The sequence below is a fragment of the Pollicipes pollicipes genome, unplaced genomic scaffold (assembly GCF_011947565.3).
Source record: "Pollicipes pollicipes isolate AB1234 unplaced genomic scaffold, Ppol_2.1 Scaffold_6052;HRSCAF=7182_pilon_pilon_pilon, whole genome shotgun sequence".
NCBI classification, from domain to species: Eukaryota; Metazoa; Arthropoda; class Thecostraca; order Pollicipedomorpha; family Pollicipedidae; genus Pollicipes; species Pollicipes pollicipes.
The window spans coordinates 3,904,520-3,914,931 of NW_023596805.1; the positions used below are offsets into that span (position 1 = coordinate 3,904,520).

A 10,412-nucleotide genomic window follows, 5' to 3' on the forward strand; every position below is an offset into this window, starting at 1 on the left:
AGGAGAGAGAGAGAGATATATATATATATATATATATATATATATATATATATATATATATATATATATATTATATTGGCATCCAGCTGTAAAAGTAAAAATCTTATAACGCATATCCGCCTGCGATATGAAGGCGCACCCCTATGTATTTTCGATCAAACGTACCCACGGAGCCTCCACGTTCGTGTTTTTTTCCGCGAGCAGAGCAGATGGGTCACGCATGTATGACACACACACACACATATAAGACAAAACAGGACCCTACACGCGTGTCACCGCCAACAGCTGTACGTTCCAAACAATCGAACCCGTCTTTCGTTCCAGTCACGACGCTGGGTTCGCTTCGTGCTGTTGCTGGGCGACCCGCTGGTCACGTGTCAGGCGCTGTTCGGAGGTCTCCTGCTGATTGGCGGAACGGTGATTACGTCACTCATGTATCTGCCAATGGGGACGTCAGCGCGCGGTGGCTCGCTCTCGGAAACCATGGGCTCGGCGCGTGTCATTGGGCCGCTTGTCATTGGCCTTGGAGGTGAGGATGTCACATGGGGTCGGTCAGTGACAGGGACGCGTTCAGGGACCCAAGAGGTGGGATTGTTGAGCTGGAATGCTGGAATACTGAAGTGGAAGGGACTGGAGGGAATTATGATAGATATGCAATATCACTAGTTCGGAAACAGCTATTCTGCGCAGAGAGTGACGTCGGCATATAGGGACATTATGCGTCGCATTAAACCAAACCCACATGTGTGAGCGGGTGGGGTATGGTTTAACGATACCATCTACGACGCAAGCAAATGAAGCGTTTGTTTCGGCTGATCAACGCGTGCGTTTCACAAAAGAGAACCGTCGGTTTGGTTCCTCCCTAACTCACTAGGTTTTCCGTAGTTTGTCTGCTAGTCTGTACCATTTTGCACCTGATGCCCCTCTTTTGATTTACACAAGTCTGCTAGTAATCTGACATAAAGTGTCGCCGGTCTAGTAGTATAAGACGTCTGTGCGGATTACGTTCGGTTCATTATCTTCAGCCTGACCCCTCAAAACAGCTATAGTCCTATTCGCCAGAGCCTCAACCTTCATGTATACCTGCCTAGACACAGAACGAAGCCATTGCGGAAATATGACGCCTCCGAGAACTCGTGTGGCTATGATGACGTGCCCCTTAATGCCAGGACGGGACCTACGGCGTCATGACGAGGCCCGCTAGCCCTGTGTCTGCGGGGACAGGACTACATGGCCCTGCTCAAGGTCCCGCAATGGACATAGCCGAATGGTGGAGCGCGTATACCATCTACCGGTAGCCTCTACCCTCGACGAGCGAGACGCTTTGACATGTGCTCTGTGAAACTGTCGTTTGGTCCGACTGCGTGCGGACTTTTTCGGAAATAGTGTCAGCGTATGCTGTGCAATTTTCGCCTTCATAGTGGTCGAGTTAAATCTGAGAATCTGACGCTGAGATTACTGGGAATCACTAACAGGCTCCTACAAAGCGAACGATATGGCATGCAGACGCGTGCTTGACCCCGGGTGGAATCGGAATCGATCCCAGGAACCCCCAAACTTTCATGGATTCCCGGAACCACGGATTCTGTCAATTTCTCTCGTGAATCGGAGTCAGAGCTGGACCGTCTAAATCGCCAGCAACTCTACCAATGTAGAGATGTGAGCAGGTAGCAGGCTATAAAAGTACGCTATGACAGTTAACGTGCGCACCGGGCGAGTCACAGTCACACATGTAGCCTGCTGGCAGTCTGTACCATTCCCGCGTACTTTGGGTCCTCTCCGGTGGCGACCGAGATGTACGGTCGCACACAGATAACTGCTCAGGCGGAACACTGGCGCCTGAAACATACCCGCCGGTTCACCTCGAAAAAAAGACATACGCCTGGCCCGGGATAGCGGTCGTCAGCACACCCTGCTCCCCGTTTGGTTTAGAGTCGGGTCATGTGCTCTCCCGTGTGTTCAGGGCAAATACAGCCCCGGGCGTTCATCACATCAAGGTGCGGTCGGCACTACCACCGGTGTAGTCCGCCATGCTTGTATTCGAACTTGAGCTTGGCTTGGTTCGGCTGTCTGGATTTGAGCCCATTCGGCCAGTCATCATGACCCTTCTAGGGCTGTGGGACGAAGGAGAGTGCATGACGGCCGAGCAGAAGTGCACACACCGGTGATCACTTCTCCCAAGCTTAGCCCGCACAGGGACTCCTCTGAGGGATCGCGCTCGGCGCACGGACGGAGCCCCACCCGGCATAGGCAGATCCTGGGGGGAGGGGGCACGGGGCCATGCCCCCCCCCCCCAAGAAACTCTGAAAGTATGCTTTGGCCACCCCCCCCCAAAAAAAAAACATTCCTAGAACTTCATAAAGCTTCGTCTACTTACCGTCTGTTTTAACTTGATGGTGCGGTATCAAACATTTCTTTCCGTTTCGGAAAAAACTTCATGAAGAAAAGCTAGCAGCGATTTGGATTTCAAAACAAAGCGCATGTTGACGCGGCTTAGTCACACTCGGCGCAAACATCGTGTTTGTTACGTGCACTGGACCTCGGATCCCACACAAGCCAGCTGGCGACAAACGGTTGCCCCCCCCCCCCCCCCCAACAAAAACTCTAGGCTAGATCCGCCCCTGCCACCCGGGGACGCTTGGGCCCACTCGTTGATGGCGCATGCGATTCCTTCGGATTACTGGAGTGTCGCGAGGATGCAGGATGAAACAAGAATGAGTGAAGCTGAATGGGTGAACTTTGACCTCATCCGGAAGCCGTGCTACTGGTCTAAGTTGACCCTTGACATTGACAGATGACCGTTGACCTTGACAGTTGACCATTGATCTTGACAGTTGACCATTGATCTTAACCGCTGACCCAGCTCCTGACTCAGCGGCCTTCTATCTAGATCTATCTATCTATCTATCTATCTATCTATCTATCTATCTATCTATCTATCTATCTATCTATCTATTCTATCTATCGGCCACTAGACGTCCCTCCAACAAACGCGGCCCGCCGCAGCTGTGTTTCTGGGCGCGAGTGTCATCAGCCACCAAATTCTGTTATCGCGCGACCGACGCCGGCGGCGGCAGCGGCGCAAGCAGAAGCTAAGCGGCGATGCGACGTGCCCGCCATCTGTCCGTCGCGCCCGGAAGCTCCCCTCGACTCTCCGGGAAATCGCAGGTCAGCAGCGCCTCTGCGTTGGTCACGTTTTCTGGGTGTGTACGCGTGAGTCGATGTGATGCGAGCCGTCTTGGTAGCTGAACCACTTGGACTACCAAAGGCATTATGTCTCTCGTTGCCTGCCTTTATGGAGCAATATGGGATGTTTGGCCATAAGTCTTGCTCTTACGCGCTGTCATGACTTGTGAAGAAATGGGACGTTTTTTTAGGAACTAACATAGCCCGATCTGTGTGACGAGTGACCTTAAAATGATGACGCATTTGGGTTTGTTTTGTATACGTATACACCAAGGGCATAAACAGCGCAGGCGTCCAATGCCATGAACGTTCGATCCCAAAATCTGCAAGCTTCCTTTAGCCATTGACAGGCTCTACCACAACTGCCACCGTGTTCTCTCCATCTCTCCGTTCCAGCGGGGCCTCGGCCGCCGACGCCAAGCGGTTCCCCATCCGTCCACCAGGTGTCAGCCCGGTCGCCCGCCGGGGCCGGAGCGGAGCAGTGGCCCGGTAGGGAGGCCGCTACCGCAGCTTCCTCCGTGTAGTTGGCTGAGACGGCGCGGTGCTCCCGGTCCTGATGCGGACTTGGGCGGGTTCTGTTGCGGCGGTGGCAGTGGTGATTGGTGCTACGCGCAACGTGGGATGCAGACGATCACCAATAGTTATCGCCTGGTGTTCGTGTTTGGCTTCCCGTGACGCAGCGCTGTCGCTTATTGGTCCGTGTTTCTGATCACCGAGGAGAAGTTCTGCGTTTTCTCGATATGGCTGTCTGACTGGTTTGGGTATCGCGCAACAAGTGTGGATAGAGGAAACCGTTTGTACTTGAATACATGTACGTCTTTCAACGCGGGTAGACTTTTCACCAGCGTTTAAGAAAAGGTACAGCGAACTTGTGCCCGTGCTTTCCGGCGCCCCCGACCGCCGAAACTGGCTTTGTGTCGGCGTCCGTGCGTTGCTGCACTGAAAAGACAACGCACAATCCTGGTCACTCACGCTCTTGGGTCAGAACGCTCAGTATCAATCGTTCGCCCATTGGGCCTCATTGCGTAACTTAGCCTCTCGGGTGGTAGGCTCGTGTCTATCTAAAGCTCATTAAACATACTGTTCGTAGAAAGGGCACGTATACCATACCTAGCCAAACAAAACGTTCAAGCTCTAAAGCGCAGTTAGCACTGAATCATACCACATCAGGCTTTGGTCGAAGTCTGACTTGTGATAATGCGAAAGAAGGCTACGAAAACTTTGATAGATGAGTGTGTTATGGGAAATTGCCCTCAGCTTTACAAATTTGATCCTGGTGGATACCTATGCAGTACGCTCGCAGCATTAAATCAAGGAAGCCAGCGAAGCCCTCAAAAATATCACACCATTGACTCTGGTCGGCAGACCTATCTCCTATTATGCTCGGCTGACCAGAGGCCAGCCAAGTCTCAAACCCGGAAGTTTTAAACACATCCAAATTGTATAGCAAGCTGTGCCCCTGAGTACACACGTTGGTTTCATAGCCACCAGACCGACGAGAAGTGGACCAATATTTCTGCCGTAACCCTGTGAGGCCATGTTGTGAGGAGTCCTCTTTGCTCTCCGTTCTATGACGCACTAGTCGGCACCTGAAACCGTCCTCTATGTTGCACAGAGTAAACAATTCAGTGAACCATTCAGCAAACCAGTCAGCAAACAATTCAGCAAGCAATTCAGGAAACACACAAAAAACAATTCAGCAAACATCAGCAGCAAGTCAGCAAACATCAGCAAGCAATTCAGCAAACATCAGCACACAATTCAGCAAACAATTCAGCAAACATAAGATAACCATTCAGCAAACATCAGCAAACAATGCGGCAGTATCCACCCAACGCTAACCCGAGCGACAAAGCACAAACGACACAGTGCACCACAAATGTAAATCATTGTAAAAAGCGGCTACAATCTCGACGCACTCAAATATCACCAGCCACAAAGACAGTCGTCATTTTCGCCACAAAGACAGGAGCGGTGTCCCAGAGTGCCCCAATTCAGTGATCTCGTGAAACTCGCTGTCATAGTGCCGCGAACTGTGGCCGTGGGGGGGGGGGGGGCACGCTGTTGGGGGAGTAGGTCCCTTACCGGCATGTCGACCTGCTTTGACGAGAAACGTGTCAGGTGACGGATGATTGGCCACTGACGCGAACAGTGCCGACAGTGCAACCAAGGATGTTATTAAGCGTGGATGGGAACCGCTCGCTGCCTGCCGTAACCAGACAGGTTACTGAGATCGACATTGAGGTCATGGCATGGGCCTGTACCAATCCTTGGTGCAAATGATATGAACATAGTCGGTACGAGTACCATATAAAAGTTCGTCATTCATCAAATATGATGATGATGGTGATGATGTTTCGCAGTGTGTGATGCCTGATTCGTCATTCATCAAATACGATGATGATGGTGATGATGTTTCGCAGTGTGTGATGCCTGATTCGTCATTCATCAAATACGATGATGATGGTGATGATGTTTCGCAGTGTGTGATGCCTGATGTGTGATGGCCCCCCCCCCCCCCCCCCTGCTTGCCAGGAGGGGTCGAACAAGCCTGTTGGTGGGACGGAGGGCGCGGATTACCCCAGATCTGTTTAAGAAGGCGGTTCGCGCAATCGACTAGTTCAGAATTCCGTCACGTGGTGCGCTGTTCCTTTTTATTTATTACCTTTTTACATTCATACAATTAATTTGTTTCCCTTTCGTCTTTTAGCTTATGTGAAGGGGGACTGAAGCCTCCAACTGAAAAGGAAATGACATTCCTGCCCTTATGCTTTTTAACTTTTATCTTCTCGACCTTTGACCAGTTTGGCTTTTACCTCTTTAACTTTGGGCATTTGACTTAAATAATTTCAATTTTTCGCCAGTTCACTTTTTTGATTTCTGACTTATTGTCATTGATTTTTATACCTTTAAAATTTTGGTTCTTTCTCTTACTGGCTCTAGACGTTTTGCCTGATTATCGATTTTGTTGATCACCATGGCTCAATTGCCCCTGTGATGAGTTCAATTTTTAAAATTTACATCCTATTCTAGCACGGCCCAAAATCTGATTTCTCCTTTGAGTTATGTCTCTCTTAGTCACTTCTTTGATGACAGAATTAACGAAAAACTTTCTCAAATTTTTTTCTTTAAGTGTTTTAAGGCTGTTTTGCTGCGGAAAAATGATTTTGCATTTCAACGCAACGAGAACGCGCATTTCTGCGAACAGATCGTAACTTTTAGAAAACAGCAGTGCGTAAACATAATATGGTACAGTAATCAGCAGTCCGTTTATTAACCTACTAATGTTCAAAACATGTGATGGGCTAAGAGCAGACAAATTTGTCGACCTTCCCCTATAACTTACCTATCCTGCAATGTTTCTTATTTGTACGTTACGTCTGGCGTTCCCATTTTGTTAAACGTTCCCACAATTATGGCGCCAAACACGCTCCTCGACACAATGTGCCCGTGGTTTCTCCTGCGTGGCATGATGGCTTCCGCCGCTGAGACGGGACTTATCCTTCGTGTGAGACTGGCGCCGCCTCAGCCAGATCCGTGAGTCACGCGCAATCGGCGTGGTGATGGATCCTGCAGTGTCCTGGGATCTGCACATGAGCCATGTCGCCTGGCGTTGTTGCTGCACATGAGCCAAATCACTAGACGTTGCCGCTGCGCATGAGCCAAGTCACTAGACGTAGCCGCTGCGCATGAGCCAGGTCGGTGCACATGAACCAAGTCGGTGCACATGAGCCAAGTCAGGTGTACATGAGACAAGTCGGTGCACATGAGCCAAGTCGCTAGGCGCTAACTCCGCACATGAGCCATGTCGCTGGGCGTTGTTGCTGCACATGAGCCAGGTCGGTGCACATGAACCAAGTCGGTGTACATGAGACAAGTCGGTGCACATGAGCCAAGTCGCTAGGCGTTAACGTCGCACATGACCCATGTCGCTAGGCGTTGTTGCTGCACATGAGGCAGTTCGCTAGGCGTTGTCGCTACACATGAGGCAGGTCGCTAGGCGTTGTCGCTGCACATGAGTCAAGTCGGTGCACATGAGCTAAGTCGCTAGGCGTTATGGCTGCATATGAGCCTTTCGCAGTTGGCAAAATAGTTCATAATAACGGTTGACGATTTTGCTCTTTGCCAATAAAAATCCGAGTAAGTATGTGCAGGGCACAGATCGGAGCAGCAGCTGTTGTCCCGTCCACCACACACAGTGGGACAGGAGTCGTCACGTGCGGAGCACACAGTGGGACAGGAGTCGTCACGCGCGGAGCACACAGTGGGACAGGAGTCGTCAAGTGCGGAGCACACAGTGGGACAGTAGTCGTCACGTGCGGAGCGCACAGTGGGACAGGAGTCGTCACGTGTGGAGCACACGGTGGGACAGCAATAGTTGTCACGTGAAAGCGCAAATAACCTTTGCATTCGACACGCCCTTTAAACTCAATAACTTGTAATGTGCAGAGTACACAGTGGGGTAGCAGCCTAGCGTCACGTGCAGAGCACACAGTGGGGCAGCAGTACGCCGTCGGGGTCCAAAAACGTGGCATTGATACCGCCCACACGCAGCTCGGCCACAATTTCGTGCTCCAGCTCAGCAAACCCGTCCGCCAGGATCATGTCCCCGCCTGCGGACGGGAACACAGCATCACAGTGAGTACACGTCACTGGCGCATGCGTGACAGTGGTGAAAACACGCCACTGGCGGGTACATGCCACTTATGGGTGCGCATTACTGGCTGGTGGCTTTGGTGAGACAAATCGTTGATCGATGCATGTTAATGCATGCATCGACCAGTGAACGCTATAAACATTTGGTGATCAGACATCACTGTTAGGTTGCAGAATTATTAGATACGCAGAAGCTGTGAACGCGAGGTAATAATGGGCGCATATTCATGGCGCGGCCTATGCCACTGACAAGGGTCATTTCTGCATGCTCAAAACAAGGTCGCAGGTCCAAGACTATCTCCTAAGAACTGATTTTTGAATCAGAGTCATAACGAACATCCCTGCGGGATGTGTCGCAGATTACTGACGTAAGTGGGAAAACAAGGATATTCATGGTGAATTCCCGACATGCAAACGTTTCCCACAGCATACCAAAAGTTGTACGCCAATAAGATTTAATAATCCAGAAACACTTGACGCTCTGACCACACGCTTGCTCTGACCTGCAAGGAACGCTCCGAAGAAGCCGTAGGTGCCGTAGTCGAACACGGTGTGGTTGCAGGCGGCCAGCAGAGCCAGGTCCCGTCCAGGACCAGGCGGCTCGGTGCGGCTGTCACCGAGCACGTGAACGTCTTTGGCCTGCAGGTGCTCCCTGAGAGGAGGAGCTGCCATGAAACAGGCCGCGTGTCCGAACGCGTGGTGAGTAATCTGGGTCTTGCTTATCTTGTCTTGCTTACCTTACGTAGCCTTATTTCTTATCACGTCCATTAGCTCACCAGCACCGAGGTCAAAACGACACGGCCTGTGAATAGCTGTTTGAGGAAAGAGAGTTTGGGGCATAGGACACCGGTTCGAAAGGACTGTTCTCGTCGACAGCGCCCAGTCGTCACTTGTCAAACGGAAAGAGGTAAAAGAAACACATGAAAATGGCTTACCTGCACCAGAAAAGGTCATTTCTCGCCTCAGCAACCAGTTTGTAGAGATTTACTACCTGACAATCCATCATCACCAGCCTGAGTGGCCAGCTCGCCTCCACCGGATCAGGTCATCATTCGTTTCAGTGATCACTTCACATGCACCAGGATAGGTCACTAGCAACCTCATTGAAAGGTTTATCTGCACCAGATCAGGTCATAACTCGTCAACAAACAGCTCACCTGCACCACATCGGTCGTCACCCATCAGTGAACAGCTCACCTGCACCAGACCAGGTCATAACTCGTCTGCGAACAGTTCAGCCGCAACACATCAGGTCACCACTCGTCAGCGAACAGTTCATCTGCACCACACCGGTCGTCACTCATCAGTGAACAGCTCACCTGCACCATGACAGGTCGTCACTGGTCAAGATGAACAGTGGGTTCTTGTATCGCCGCCGACACAGCTCCATGGCAGCTGTGTAGAATGAGACGCTAACCGGTTTGCCACGGAACACAATATGCAATGGAAGATGGGCGTCAACTCTTTTTTCCAGAGGACACATTTACCTGTTAAATGACGTGCCCACAACACTTAACAATTGTTGACACACTCCCGGGAGGCCGGTTGAATGCCCTTCGTTCGGGTGGGGTTAATTTGTCCCCTGAGACCTCATAAACTAAGAGAGTTATAGACATCAATTTCGCGGTGTGTCTTAGCCTGTGCGCGGACTTACTTAAGTTAAAATTTGAGGTTCCTGAGTCATGAACTTCGGGTTAGACGAGGTCAAACAAGTCAAACTCCAGGTTGGCGTACAAAGTGCCCCGGAACCTTGATACCTGTTCTAAGATTGCGCTAGGCAGCATGTTCCTAAAAACGAAACGTTGGCCACGGTCACTTGATATCAGTGACCTGTTTCAACCTTTAAGAAGTCTATGGAAGATGTGTAATGCGGTTTCTGTTATCAATAAAAATAATAAATATATAATAATATAATATAAATAAAAAATATATAAAAAATAAAATATAATAAAATAAATGATATAAATAAAATAAAATAAACTGGAAATGAGCACCGGAAACTACCTCATACAGCAAGCTCTAAAGAAATAAAGCAGGTTGTTTTTTTACCTTGGTCTAGCCTTCATATCTAACCCTAGGCCGATGGAATTTGTTTATTCAATTGTTGTGTTTCATAAGGAACTGCTTCGGAGATGTATGGCTTCGTCTAACACCATGTTGTTGCATCAGATTGAGCCATTTCATCATTCGAAATCGTTTTCGCTGAATCCGTGGCCTGACTTTGACCTGCCGGGGGTCAGCGACCTTACAAGGTGCACCTAAGTTTTTTATCTAAAACGATTCAGTAGTCAATTTTCTACAGTTGTGGAAATTTTGGAGCGGCTACGCCTCACCCTTTGGAAACCATTCCAGAAAACCTTGGGGGACGTCCAACTGACCCACGAGCGAGTGTTAAAGGGAATGTTTCACACATGAAGATATTGAAGCAAGCCTGAGATATGATGAAGCAAGCTCACTTGTTTCTACTGGTATCCTTCAAGGTGGAAAGGACTGCTCTAGACAGCGTAGTTTTCTGTTCAGTAAATGTGATCCCCAATGGCTCATAGTGATTGACTGCGTCATCGTATCCC

The 10,412-nt window shown here is 50.0% G+C and overlaps 1 protein-coding gene and 1 long non-coding RNA gene across 2 annotated transcripts; one reads left to right on the forward strand and one right to left on the reverse strand.

The window, feature by feature from the left end:
- The first annotated feature begins 398 nt into the window (after positions 1 to 398).
- On the forward strand, positions 399 to 4,010 carry LOC119104187 (uncharacterized). Its single transcript, XR_005094884.1, has 3 exons — positions 399 to 529; positions 3,007 to 3,168; positions 3,583 to 4,010. It is a non-coding gene; the product is annotated as an uncharacterized LOC119104187 (long non-coding RNA).
- Positions 4,011 to 7,648: 3,638 nt separating this feature from the next.
- On the reverse strand, positions 7,649 to 9,274 carry LOC119104432 (galactoside alpha-(1,2)-fucosyltransferase 1-like). Its single transcript, XM_037228130.1, has 3 exons — positions 9,162 to 9,274; positions 8,346 to 8,494; positions 7,649 to 7,799 (listed from the first exon to the last, which is right to left on the reverse strand). Exons 1-3 carry the CDS (start codon positions 9,230 to 9,232, stop codon positions 7,663 to 7,665), a joined length of 357 nt encoding a protein of 118 aa, XP_037084025.1. The 5' UTR covers positions 9,233 to 9,274; the 3' UTR covers positions 7,649 to 7,662.
- Positions 9,275 to 10,412: the final 1,138 nt, after the last annotated feature.